This window comes from Leguminivora glycinivorella, chromosome 18, assembly GCF_023078275.1.
Source record: "Leguminivora glycinivorella isolate SPB_JAAS2020 chromosome 18, LegGlyc_1.1, whole genome shotgun sequence".
Classification (NCBI taxonomy): Eukaryota; Metazoa; Arthropoda; class Insecta; order Lepidoptera; family Tortricidae; genus Leguminivora; species Leguminivora glycinivorella.
In genome coordinates, this window is record NC_062988.1 from 17,664,988 (window position 1) to 17,680,191 (window position 15,204).

The 15,204-nt window shown below is 36.9% G+C and overlaps 1 protein-coding gene across 5 annotated transcripts in view; it reads right to left on the reverse strand.

The window, feature by feature from the left end:
* LOC125235825 (protein Fe65 homolog) overlaps positions 1-15,204 on the reverse strand; it is a 123,390-nt gene that overhangs the window by 25,975 nt on the left and 82,211 nt on the right. For all 5 annotated transcript variants that reach the window (XM_048142415.1, XM_048142416.1, XM_048142417.1 and 2 more), the window contains exon 3: positions 971-1,109. In XM_048142415.1, coding sequence (XP_047998372.1) covers positions 971-1,109 — 139 coding nt within the window. The remainder of the gene's footprint in view (positions 1-970; positions 1,110-15,204) is intronic.

Below are 15,204 nucleotides of genomic sequence, written 5' to 3' on the forward strand. Positions count from 1 at the left end.
AACTATTGGGTAAAAACGCATGGTATCCATCCACTACCTCGAAAATAGAACAAACCAAAATGTGTACCTCTTATTTGAAACTAATATACTTATTCTTGATTTAAACTTGTCTGTTATATGTACTTAGAACTTGTCGATATATTGTTATCGACATATACGCTTCACTATTTTTATTTTGCTGTTCCTGGTAACACTTTACTTGTCAGTCATTTGTCAATTTAGTCCGTAGGATTGTGGATTTTAGTTTATGGAACAAATAAATATTTGAGAACAACAAATTAAAAAAATATTTGTTCCATAGTTGTATAGATGGCAGCACCATCTCTCTAGCTATACCGCAATCCCGTAAAGGATTCATATATTTAGCAGGTGCAAGCACACATTGCTCGCCCTTAGATTTGGTCAAAGGCGCCTAGCCTTATCAGAGATAACATACACGCGTTACACTTAGAGAAATTTCGTCGGGTTCCACGGCGGGCGGGTGGTCTACTGGTAATGACGTTAGCCGCGTAAGCTGAAGACCCGAGTTGGATTCCCGACCAGTGGGCCTTGTCGTTTTTTACGAAACTAGTTTTACGAAAGCGACTGCATCTGACCTTCCAACACGAAGGGTAACTAGGTCTTGTTGGAATTAGACCTGTTTTTTCATTGAACTTTTCCTATAAACTGTTTTATAATAGTAATTTTAGTATCTTACCTCCTATCGTCGAGAGACGCGCCATATTGATCCGGTATAAAGTAGTTCTAATCACTAAATAGTTGCATAATAGTCCTTAAAGTTCCGTAAACCGTTTAATAATAAACATATTAAATGTAAATTTTGTTTTTTATCATGCAGAAACGTTTGCGAGCGATATTATATATTTTGGCCCCGGCAAGGCCAAAGGTCGTAGGTTCGAGTCCTGCCGGAGGTGTGAATTTTTCCATTTTTCCTTTAATTTAAAAATATATATTATATGTAGTTCCTTACCTCCTATTGTCAAGGTAGGCGTCATACTCGTCCGGCATTTTGTCGTCATGCATATCGTAGAGGTCGCTGTAGAGCGCTGACTCGAGGCGCGACGGGTCCAAGTGGTAGTTCGGGTTCTCGTACGAGAGCAGACCATTCTCTGTGGACAAGAGACTTGTTACTGTACGTGTTTGATTCTCTGTGACTTAATATGGGCAGAGGCAGAGTTAGTTAAACTTTTCTGAAAAGTTTAATATGTACGATGTTGATGATAAGTTACTAGCTTGGTTCATACCGTTTCAGTTTGTAAATTTTTATGTAGATTGATTTAGGGAAATTATTTTTCGAATATCGAATTTCACCAGATCTGGACATATCTGGGCTCATTCTTCTCAGAATCAAGAGCCGATTCGATCCGAACGATAAAAAAAATGTGTCCTAATTTATTTTTCTTTTACGTCACGATTTTACACATTTTTTTATCGTCGGGATCGAATCAGCTCGTGATTCTGAGAAGAATGGGCCCAAACGTACACTACACGTCCAGATCTGGTGAAATTAGATATTCGGGATTTAATTTGGAAAACGCTCAATTATGTAGGTTGATTTAGGGAAGGTAGTTATTTTTCGGAAAGAGTAAAAGGAATACCTATTTATGGGGCTTCTCATAATTCACGAGTTGTTCTCTTTCCGCACAGACTTTATTTATTTATTTAAATACTAGCTTTTCCTGCGGTTTTGCTCGCGTTGAATTCGAAAACGGCGGAATGTTTCATGCAAACGTCCACCCCCATTTTAGGGAAGTGGGGGATTTAGAAAGACACGAAATGTAGCCGATGTAACTCTCCATCCCTTCACTGGTCATTTCATTACAGCTACTTACAAACTAGCAAAGCAATCATATTCGGCTGATGTGCAATTTTTTTTTCCCCTCACTAGCTCGGAAACACGTGTTTTGTCCTTTAATACCAGCGGGTAAAAACGCATTTTATCCACTAGTGGGTAAAGTAATTTGACCTTGAATAAAGTCAAACTAACTGCTTTAAAATTGATAAAAGTAGGTGAATATAGTAATAAAGATGATTTACCACCTGTGGAACTACTGGAAGCAGTGATAAACGCATTTTTTGAGTTGTAGTTTCCTCGCTATAGTGAGGGGAAAAGTTTTGTGTTACACTCGGGTGCAAATGTATTTTACTTCTCGTGTGTTCAAAAACTCGCAAGTTCAGGATTCTATTCTCGAACCACTCGCTTCGCTCGTGGTTCAACTATAGAATCCTTTCACTTGCTCGTTTTTCAATTCCACACTCGGCGTTAAAATACAACTTTGCCCCCTTGTATAACAAATAACTATTGTTTGGTATCTTATCACTTTAGCAAGAATTTTCTTCAAAACCTGCAATATCAACTAGACTATATTTCCTATAATTTGCCCAAAACATCTCCAAAATTCATTATCGACCATCCCCATCCCCGCCATTACGCGCGCGTGTGGACACGGCTTTATGTCCCCCTAATTGGGGATTAGGGCGCGTCCACACGGGCGGCGTAATAGTAAACAATACTGTTAACGTTTGTGGGCAAATCTCGGTTTATTGCTTTTAGGAAAGAAAGGACATGTAAGGAACTTAATTGAATTTAGTATTAGAAGCGTTACTTTGCGGAGTCCAGTGTAAATATATAATATTCTTGTTCTTTCAAGGAAGATCACAATGAAAAGGCACATTGTAAGGATATGACAGTTTAGATGTCGCCATGGCAACTGATATATTGTGTTGTTGTTAGCCAGAAAATATCCTTAAATACTTGGATTCTATTTTACAGTAAGTGCGTTTTTACATTATCCGATCCGATATCGGATGTCGGAAGGATTTCGTATACGTTCGTACGTTTCTGTATAAATACGTAGGAATTTTTCTCGCATTACATCTGTAGTGCCATCTGGCATAATATGTAAAAGGTCACTTTGATTCCTCAATATTAGGTTTTTAAATAGGTACCTATATTATTACTTATTGGTTCCCATTTTTTTTTAATTATAGACATACATCTAAACAAAACATGTTTAGAATTAGGTACCTATCCAAAATGATATTCAAAAGCGATTCCGAATTACTCGATTTCACCTCGTAGTACGCTATAAAACCTTATAAAAAGTGTCAAAAACATTATTAACCACGCAATCGGCCAGTTATGAGCTAGTTACACATAACCCTTGTAACTTAACGAGTAACGGCACGCCCATAACACTCCCGGTAACGCCTGTTAACATTTATGAGGGTTCGGGTTTAGGCTACATTCTACACGAAAATATTTGGAGGCGTACGGCACAGTAGTAACTCTTCTAACAAACGTACGCCGCGCGGTATGTATGTGTGCGCGCCGTGTTCGTACGCAACACATGTAAGCGAATGAGAATGAACGAGAATTTCTCATCCGCTTACATGTGTTGCGGACACTGCACGCATACATACATATCGTGCGGCGTACGTTTGGTAGAAGAGTTAATACTGGGATCGATTTTTGAATTTGGAACGCACGAATTCGCCGTTCGAAAGTCTGTGGAAAACGACGTAATGCTATTTTTGAAAAAGGACGGCTAGTAATTTTAAAACTAGTGGTAATGAACACTCGTTTTCGGTTCTGTACCGCTAGTAGTGGAGATATTATTGAACGAATTTCACGAAATCGTGTGGCCGAGATTCAAAAATCGGCCCCCTGGTCTTATACTGTGATTACGGTCTCCCAACCTAGCAGAAATGGCAATCGTTGACACTACATAGCGACCGAAACGCTGTCTGGCTCTGTCGCGCAAATACAGAGCAATTGAGAGAGCTAGCTAACCACCGCTGGTGGCAGAGCAAACGTTCGACTTTTAGACTGAACTCGCGCCCTAATTCGAACATAGCTTCTTCTCTTGTAAGTACCTTGAACGAACTCACAACTGGACTGGACGTACCTGCGCGTACTAAATAATTCTAATCAGCATTTACCTCGTTTTTTCTGAACTATCTAAAAGTTAATGATCTCATCAAAATGCGCAACGCATCCCAAACTCATGTCAAATCCATAACCAAACTGATTCGAAACAAACTTGAGCTTTAAATCACCAATATTATTACTGATTCTAAGAATAACCAGCTTTGAGACTGACCTCTGATTCTTCAAAAATGTTCTATGTATCAAGGGTGGATATATACTGGTTTTGAAAAAAAGGTAGGTAAAGAAACAGCGAAGTGCCTTAAAAAGTTGTTTAATTCTGCTCCCCTCGTGACTGGAATTCGCAGGTACGGTGTTCAATAATTTAGAGGCCCTTCAATATTCTATGGGCCTGAACTGAACTCTGAGAATAGTGAGAATCAACTTTTGACAAGGTTTTAGTCTGCCGACTGCGCCATTTAAGTGTTATGTTTTTGGTAACAAAATGGGGATAAAATTACGCTTGGCAAAAAAGATTGGAAATGGAACAACTTTTTTTTATCCGTTTTTAAATTATCCGACCCGGTATCGGATGCCGGAAGGATTTCAATGGAAAAAATCCAAGATGGCACCTGTAATGTATGGGATATCGGTCCGACATCCGATATCGAATAGGATAATATGAAAATGCACTTACTTTGTTCTCCTGTTATACTAAAGCCCGATACTGACTGATGTAATTTGTAATATGATTAAGACGCAGAGAATAAATAAAATCTCATACCTTTAAATGTCGGTATAACCTCAAAATGTTTATTTTTTGGTTTATTAGACAAAATATTATATACCTTATCTCGTCAAACAAGGTGTTTCTTATATGAAGAATAACATTTCGCCATTCATCTCTTTCCATTAAACACATTAGGTGCATTACAGGTCATTGTACATTGTACCTACCTAGCAACGTGTACAAAAATAAAGTTAGCCAGCGTGGTCGATAAAATCCGGGCGCGATAAAATTTTCATGCCGTATGAATGCCGAGCTGGAAATAGTTAGCAGCGGGTTTGTAAACTTCCGCTGTGCGTTGTTTGTTTGAAAACTACGGTTTGAAAATAGTACTTTTATGGAGAATTTATATGGTAGGGAAGGTAGACGGCAGACATTTTTAATTTGCTTATGTCCATGGGCGGCGATGATTACTTCCCGTCAGGTGGCTCGTCTGCTCGTTTGCTGCCTATTTCATAAAAAAAAGAAAACATTATAAATTCGTATTAATTTTTGGTTATTTTGAACCCCCGACGCAAAAACGGCAGGGTGTTATAAGTTTGACGTGTCTGTCTGTTTGTCTGTTTGTTTGTCTGTTTGTCCGTTCGTCTGTCTGTCTGTCTGTTTGTCTGTGTGTGTGTGTGTGTGTGTGTGTGTCTGTCTGTAGCATCGTAGTTCCCGAACGGATGAACCGATTTAGATTTAGTTTTATTTGTTTGAAAACTGAGTTAGTCGGGAGTGTTCTTAGTAATGTTTCATGGAAATCGATCCACTACGAGTATGTCGGGGTTTTTTCAAAATTTAAAGGTTAAGTTATTACTTCTTAGTGATCATTTTAGGTATATCAATCACATCGATTCATCAGTGAGTCAGAATTGGACATTAGTAGGGCTTCGGCGCCGTCCCGGGAGGCCTTGCAAGCGCGAACGGCCGCTTAATTTATTTGGTCGTTATTATATCCAAGGGCTGAGTTATCAACCTCTAAATTGAATGTGAACTCGATACGTTTGGTTTCTATGAAATATTTAATGCATAATTATAATAGGTACTCTTCTTGAGGCTCCCTCGCCATTGTAGCGCGTCGGGCATGTTTGCGGACGCCGCTGTCGATGATTTTTATGCGATAATGCGCAAAAAGTCGGCGTCCGTAATAAGACGTGTGCGAGAGAGCGGCAACAGCATCCTGCGGATGATAGCAGACAGGCTGGACTCGCCCGTCCTTGGCCGGTTCGTGGATCTGCACGTGAGGGATCCGTGAAAGTATTGTTTGTGTTGTGTTAATGTTTTATATTATTTGTACTAAATTAGTCTAACATAGTTATTAAGTTTTAGAGCTACTAACCATATTATGGAACCTGTCTCGTAAAATAAATGATTTTTATTTTATTTTTATTTTTATTTTTTATTTTATTTTATTTTTTAATAAATTGAAATATTTTTATGAGTTCAAATTTCCCTTGTGACGGGTTAAGAATGTCACTATTAACCCCTTTCTTCCCGTGGTGTCGTAGAAGTCGACTGTGGGATATGGGTTAAATTGCGGCGTAGGCGAGAGGCTGGCAACCTGTCACTGCAATGTCACAATTTCGTTTTCTTTCAACCCCTTATTTGCAAAGGGTGGCACTGAAACTATCGTAGTTTCATGTGCTCTTCCTATCCCTTTATACACACCGTGTTTGTATTGAATTCCGTTAACTTCGGCATACAGTTAGGTCCATTATACGAATTAAAAAAACTATGCTATTCTGTTTCCTATCATGGACCTAACTATATGCCGAAGTCAATGGAATTCAAGAAAAAGACGGTGTATATACAAGCGTGATTGTATTTTTGTAAGATTTCATTACAGGTATCGAAGGTAGCGATGCAGAAATTCTACTTATTTTAATACCAGTATTTGGGTGAATCAACTTTTTCTTGCTTTTTGCAAGAATTACCCTTACTTATTATTAGGTCTACTTTTGTGATTTTTAACCTTACCATCGTGAATAAAGATCCTTATTTCACGTATACCAATTACGGAAAAATTTAAAAACGATTCATTTTTAATTAAAACAATATGTGACCCAGTGGAAGAGACACTTTTTTCATACAAAAGTGAGGGACAGCTATGTCCACTGGGTCACTGCTCGAAACAAAGTTATAAAATAGGAAATCCTAATGTTGTATTGCGTAGCTAGTATATTTGTCTTTAATATAATAAGTATACATTAATTAGACTAAATACCAATTAAATTTTCTGACCACATGTAGTCGAAGTATGCGAAATTTTGCTGGAAAAGAAAAGTTGATTCACCCATTTACATTTCTGCAAAAACATAATAAAACGTATTTCTATTGAAGATAATAATGTGATATCATGTTACAATAATTTGATAGCAATAGAAGATAATGTGACACTCAATCGATCCACAACTTTAAAGGCACTTTAAGGTCACCTTATTGGGTCACCTTTCATCCACACAAAAAGGTTTTTTTACCTTTGCAAGTGACAATAAAACTTCATAAGTAAAGTAGCAATCTAAACATATGTTAAACTAGCTTTTACCCGCGGCTTCGCCCGCGTAATAAAAGTATTCATTAAGATTTTCATTTGGATCCATAGGGACCGTAGGTTTCTCTGTAGGTATATTTATCTGCGATTATTTCGATTGCACATAATACTTTTGCTTGCAATGATTGTAGAAATATTACACATCGACCACAGCGTAGGTAATTCTATATACGCTGGGGAAACCTTTATAAACATCCCACATAGCCCGTATTTCGACACTATGATCGGTGGGTAAAAAGTACTTTTTTCTATTATCCCTTACAATTTTTTACATTTTGCTTATACTTATCGCAAACGTAATCTTCAAGCAAGCAAACAACGATCGTCTTAGAGCACATTGATTGTAAGAGACCGCCGACCGATTATCCGTATCCCGCTAACGATACCCATATTATCCGTATCCGTATCGCTATCGCTATCGCTATCGCTATCCCTATCCCTATCGCTATCCCTATCGCTATCCCTATCGCTATCCCTATCGCTTTCCCTATCGCTATCCCTATCGCTATCCCTATCCCTATCCCTTATCAAGATGTTTAATGATATAACACTTTAAGTTCTCGCGCTTTGTACACATATTTAAAGTCACATACAGGTCGAACGCGATTAATTAACATTATTTTTACCTTTTTTCCCAACGTTTCGGCCAGGTTGCACTGGCCGTGGTCGCGGAAGACTGACGTCCCAGCAAAATGTCACCGGAGATGTAAACAACACAAAACTACCCGATATTAATTTATATAAATGTTCGGGGTAGACAAATAAATATAATCTACCCGCTTTTAGTTAATGTTTATTTCCCACCATGTTTATTTTAAAGGTAAAAATAATGTTAATTAATCGCGTTCGACCTGTATGTGACTTTAAATATATGTTTAATGATTTCTTATCAAGTGCTAAAATATAAAGTTTCATGGTTTTATCATTTAAAATTAAGAAATCCCATACAAACTTTCAACCTCTTTTTCAACCCCTTCATCCCTTTTTTTCGAAATAAAAAGTAGCCTATGTTCTGTCTCAGGGTCTAAAGATTGTCTGTTCCAAATTTCATCAAAATCGGTTGCGTGGTTTAAGCGGGAAAGCGTAACAGACAGACAGACAGACAGACAGACAGACAGACAGAGTTACTTTCGCATTTATAATATTAGTATGGATGGATAGTATGGATAACCTAACCACAAAATTAAAATTTTGAAAAAACCCCCTCACTACATCATAGTAGATCGATTTTCATGAAACATGCCTAAGAACACTCCTGACTAACTCAGTTTTCAGACAAAAAAAACTAAATCTAAATCGGATCATCCCTTCGAGAGCTACGATGCCACAGACACACACACAGACAGACAGACAAACAGACAGACACACACACACACACAGACAGACACGTCAAACTTATAACACCATTAACACCCCGTCGTTTTTGCGTCGACGTGTCTGTCTGTTTGTCTGTTTGTCTGTCTGTCTGTGGCATCGTAGCTCCCGAACGGATACGAACCGATTTGGATTTAGTTCTTTTTTGTCTGAAAGCTGAGTAAGTCGGGAGTGTTCTTAGCCATGTTTCATGAAAATCGGTCTAATATATCGCGGTCGGGGGTTTTTTCAAAATTTTCAAATCAAATCAAATCGTTTATTTGCAAGAATACAGTCAAGTAGATGGTATCAAACAAATGTAAAGTGCAGTGTATTCAGCCAGCTAGAGGGCATGCAAAATCTTATAGAAAACTAGTTTCATACAGCGTTCCTTATAACTATGACTAGAATTTATGACTATCATGCAGCATGCATAATAAACATCCTACAATTACTTATACTTAATTAATACATGTGTGGCATATAGTTTAAATATTCTTTTATAGAGTAAAAAGCATTTTTCACCAAAAAATCCAATAAATATTTCCTAAATAGCGGCATTTCAGATTCCCTTATTGAGTTAGGTAACTTATTGTAAATTTTAGGCGCCATCCCGTAAACACTCTTTGCACGCAAGGCTGTTTTGGATTGCTGATATGCAATTTTATGTCGCTGCCGCGCACTATTGTAAGCAGGGAATTGATTTATATTTAATTTTACATACATTACTATTTCAAAAATATATAAACACGGTACAGTTAATATTTTCAAATTGACAAAATATTGTTTACATGAGTCAAGTATCTTTAGCCCACATGCAGAGCGCAAACATTTTTTCTGAGCCTTAAATACCAATTCCCTATCAGTTGAGTTACCCCAGAACATGATACCATAGCGCAGTGTAGATGTTACATATGCGTGATAAGCAGTAAGTACTTGAGTGCGATTTACGATTTTATTCAAATTATACAATGCATACGAAAAACTATTTAACTTCTTACAAATAATGTCAATTTGGGTTTCCCATGTCAACTTATTGTCTAGATTTAATCCTAAAAATTTTGTACAATCGGTTTCCTCAATTAAACGATTATTATATGTCACAGTAAGATTATTAATCATATCATTTTTTCTTTGGTAAAAATTCATAATTTTCGTCTTTTCCAAGTTTATATGTAGATTATTACAATTCAACCAATTGATTATTAATTCCAATGTATGATTTATACTCTCTTGACATTGCTGTGGATTTTCTCCAGTCAATATAACTGTGCTGTCGTCGGCAAAGAGAACCATTGGGTGCTCAACGGACTGTGGGAGATCATTTATATAGATGAGGAATAGTAATGGCCCCAATACGCTTCCTTGTGGAACGCCACGTGTGACATCTCTGTATTTAGATGAAAAGGTAACCTCGCATTTCGTTTTTAAGCTTATGTAGTCTATTTGAACCATTTGTCTCCTACCAGCTAAGTATGATAGTATCAAATCATAGGTATTTCCGCGTAAACCATAACAGTACAACTTGTGCATTAAAATATTGTGATCTACCAAGTCGAAGGCCTTAGTTAAATCCATGTACAGGGCGCAAACTGGTTGTCTTTTATCCATATTCGACACGATTACTTTTAATAAATCAAAAATAGCCATGTTTATGGACTTATTTTTACGGAATCCCTTTTGTTCTTGCGCAAATAAGTTATTAGATTCAAAATATAAACTAATGCGACTATAAAATACCCTTTCAAAGACTTTAGAAAATACTGGAAGAAGTGCAATTGGCCTGTAGTTATCAATATTTTCTTTCTCCCTTTTTTATGAAGCGGTCGCACAATTGCTATTTTCAGTTTTTCTGGAAAGGTACCCTGCTCTATGCATAAATTTATAATATAACTAATTGGGTATACTAATATAGGTGCAACACTCTTAATGACTTTGGTGCATATTCCGTCATAACCGGTACTATTGCTATTTTTCAAAGAATATATTATGTTTAAAACTTCTTGCGGACTTGTTGGTTGCATAAATAAGGAACGTGATGAATTAAATGTCAATGTACTATGCCTATATTGCTTATCTAAATTATTGTTTATTACAGCAGTATTATAATCATTAGAATCGGTAATCAATGTTACTTGATCTATGAAATGATCATTGAATTCCTGTGCGATTAATTGAGGATCTGTTATCAAGTTGCCGTTACATCTTATATGGTTTATATTTTCCTTGGGATTAACAGCTTTGGTGCTGTTGATAATATTCCAAGTAGCTTTAGATTTATTTGATGAACATTTTATGTAATAATCATTTTGGGACTTTTTCGTCAACATTATCACTTTTCTCAAACGCTTAGAATATTGCTTAAAACGCCTCTTGTTATTTTCGTCAGGGCATACTCTACATTTCCAAAGTAAGGCTCTCTTTTTTACACAACATTTTTTTATTCCTGATGAGATCCATCTTGGTTTTTTGTTGAGGTAATTTTTAATCTAGTATGAGGAAAACACAAGTCATAAAACAGTTGAAACAAATCTAAGAATTGATTATAAGCTTCATTAGCAGTATTCGCCATATACACACAGTTAAAGCTCAAATTTTGTAGACACTCATTGAACTTAACTATATTTTCTATACATGTGTCTCTCCTTTTTACATACCAGTGTGATAATAGACAAATTTTTTTGACAGGGCAATTCATAACTTGTGCAGTATGGTCTGACATGGCGAAGTCGATAACTTCGGTTTTGGCACCCCGGATACAATGGATTATGTTATCTATACACGTATTGCTATGCAACCGCGTTGGCTCTTTAACGCTAAATCTAAGATTGTAACCAGTGAGAAGATTCTGAAATTCAGTTGAAAATTTTGTTCTTTTTAAGATGTCAATGTTGAAATCCCCGCAAATAATTATTTTCATATCCTTACTACGTAGTTTATCTAAAATTAATTCCAATCTATTAAAAAATATAGTCATAGTTGTACTGTCATTTTTAGGAACTCTATAAATACAAGCAATTATTATTTTTAAGTCAATTAATTCAATAGCCGAACATTCTAATAAATTAGGAATAGACAGGTTTACAATTTCACATAAAGGCTTAAATTTATAAATATTTCTTATCAGAATACACGATCCACCATTTCTATTCTCTCGACAAAAGTGACTAGCTAATTTAAAGTTAGGCAAAGAGAGTTGCGTTTCGTCACCTGTTTTCATATTGTGTTCTGTGATACAAATGACATCCATGCGTTTCCTAGAATCCATTAACTCTTGTATGTGGACGGAGAGTAGGTCCATCTTACTTATAAGACCATTAATGTTTTGGTGCAGTACATGTATATTATTCGTCACGAAAAAGATCATTACTAGTACATAAATCCACTCTGCTATTATCAACTTGTACATTAAGTGGCGATGTCGATTTATTTTGCACATTTATCAAGTATTCGTCAACTTCTAGCATGAACTGCTTAAGGCTTAGAAATGCAGCTCTCATGCCAAACTGTGTTAACTTGCCTGATTGGTAGGAAAACATATCTAAAGTCAAGTCACGGTTTGTGTCAAATATATAAGCGTAATTATTACTCTGCATATCCATAGCCAACAAATTTCCAAACATTTCCACTTTGTAGTTGTGTATAAGTGCCCCACAGATATATGTAGGCAGACAAATTATTTTATTTGTGTGAGTAATTTTTAAGAGAGATTCACGAATAGAGTTTACTAATTGAATGCTGTTCTGAGTTTCACTAAGGTCTTCTTCGCCTATAAAAATTACACAAAAATCATTCATAGTGAAGTTCTCCAATTTATATTCTAAGTTATTAAGCAGGCCTATAATGTTAGTATTAGGCGTGGTATAGTGACAATATTTAACATTATTTTCAAAAGTATTATTCATGGCCTTCAGAATACCACTGTTCTGTTTGTTACTTAAAATACATAGTTTGATTTGTTTCTTGTCTATGGCAGTCGTGGACGTCGTGGTGGCTTTGTCCGGCTCAGGTGCAGTCCTCGCGCGCTGACCCGCTGCGGCTGAAGACCTGTCCTGTAACTCCTCGCCATGCTCCACTGAATGTTGTGTTTGTGAACATGAGTTTTCCTTGTCACTTTCTTTTTCTTGTGACTGATTAAGATCTAACTTTAGACTGCTCAATCTTTTTGTAGGTAACTTATTTTTATGTTTTTTGGATGTTGATGAAGTGGATGAGCATATCTGAGTCAGCTTTTTTATTGTTTGCTCGTTTTCGTGTATAACCCTTTTCAGGCTTCCATTTTCTAAGATTAAATTTTGAATTTCAAGCTCCGCCGATTGTAATCTTAGTTCTAAACTATTTAATTTAACTTTATATTCTTCTAATATTTCTGCAGCACTGTCTTTTATATATGGCAGGCTTCTGTTATGAAGATTCGATTCCTTTAATGTGTCAACTTCAGGTTCATTTGAATAGTCAGAATCATAAGAATGTGAAGTATCAAATTCGTGCTCTAATAATGAATTTGGCTCTACTTCTTGTAATTGAATTTTTTTCCTATGCGTTATGTTATTTTGTGACGGAGTGCTATTAGCACAATGGAGTGCACTTAGTAGATCGCTGGGCATGGTGGGTTCGGTGACCGTGTCCACACAAAGCTGGCCAGCGGGAGAGTCATTGTTCCGTGGAGCTTCTTCAGGTGGCTCGGTTCTTTCACTGCATGATTGTGCCGGTGGGAGTGAAACTGACGACGTGCCAGGGATGGGTGATGACCTGTTTGCAGTTTGGTTCTTTGTTTTTAAGTTACTTTCATCTGCTTTTTTAGTCACAGTAAGTTTTTTTGTCAGCACTTGGTTAGGAGTGTTTGTGTTGGGGCGACATTGTAAACAAACCCATGATTTCTTGCTTTCCGTAGACATCAATTGAAATAATTTTAGAGATCTGCCTGCACATTTTAGGTCATATAAGTTCTTACATTTAAAGCACTTAAGTGTGTCTTTATCTTGTAGATTCTCGCCGCACTTACTGCATGCCAGCGCCATCTTACGAATTTTTGAAGAGTAATTAACCTAGGTAGGTATACTGTATATGGACGCACGCGCACCTTGATATCTTGGTGCCGTAGAAGTTCAAAAGTATGCCGCTAGATGGCGCGCAAATTTCCCGTTCTAACTATCCAAGTAGCTTCCTGTGTAATGAAAGCTGTCACCAGTAGATGGCACTATTTAGTGTTCGATGCTCAGTGTGTATTTAACGGGTATTGCGATAGATGTCGCACATAATTGACGACCATGAATCGGCAATCAGCTGTCCTTTGTTTACTTTTGAATGGATTAACGGAATCCGATAACTTATATTTCTGGTTTTGTAGCAATTCTTCACTGTTAAACCACATAAAATCCTTTATCTTGATACTATAAATTGTCAAACACATAACTTGTCACTATTTAAGTAATTATATTCACGTCAAATTAATAATAAATAGCACATGCAAAAGGTCCTGTCCTGTTTTTATATTAATTGTTATATACACTTGCATTCACTATCCACACACAATTGCACCTTAACCAGGCGAACGGTACAGTTTTTTCACTTAAAAGTCATGGTTAACTATTTTATTTACATTAAAATACACAGAGCTGTAGTTGCGCGTGGCAGTGGCGCCATCTCTCCCCTTAGCTGTTAGCGGTCAATAGCAATCAATAACCTAACCACAAAATTTTAATTTTGTGGTTAGGTTATTGATTGCTATTGACCCCTAACAATAAGGCGACTTAATACAATGAATGAAATATTTATTCACATAGATGAGTATGAAGATCTATGATCTTGAAATATATCAGACGACAAAACAAAAGATCCAATCTCTGCAATAAGTATTTCAAGGCGAAACTCGAAGGCATATAATTACTAGTGAGACAGTACACGGTTATAGACAGTAGATATATCATTTGCATTGTTTTGAGAGCGGGACATGACGTAGGGACAGGGACCTACGGACCGAATTTGGATGTGTAATACATACATATACAACTGTTATGGAGGTTAGGGCAGATCCATAACATATTGTCATACAGAGTGTAACAAAAATGGTGGTGATCCGTTTAAGGGCGTACTCAGTATCGTATTCTTATCAGGAAAAAGTAGAAGAAAATTTTTTTTTCGCTAAAAAAATTTTCACTTTTGTATGAGCCGGGCCGCGCGAATCGGTCGAATCTCCATACAAAGATATAAAAATTTTTTGCGAAAAAAAATTTTTATCCTACTTTTTCCTGATCGGGATCACCACCATTTTTGTTACACCCTGTATAATATACCTGGGGCCCGTTTCTCGAAACGTACAAGCCTTGTATTACAAGTGCGCGAACTGTCAAATCGTATGAGTTTCCATGGAAACACACTTGTAATACAAGACTTGTACCTTTCGAGAAATGGGCCCCTGGTAGTCTTGAATACATATATCGATTGCTTGCCACTTTGCCCATGACCACTCAGTAACTTGATCCCAAAAATTAACAGGGACAGTTTTGACAAAAGCTCCTTAAGCAAGCTATTAAGCCAGCTCCAGACTATGCACGCGAATCACGGCGCGACACAGCGAACGCGAGTGTGAATTCGATACGCAGAAAGTTCCACACTCGTGTTTTCGCGGCGTCGCGCCGTGATTCGCGCGCATAGTTTGGA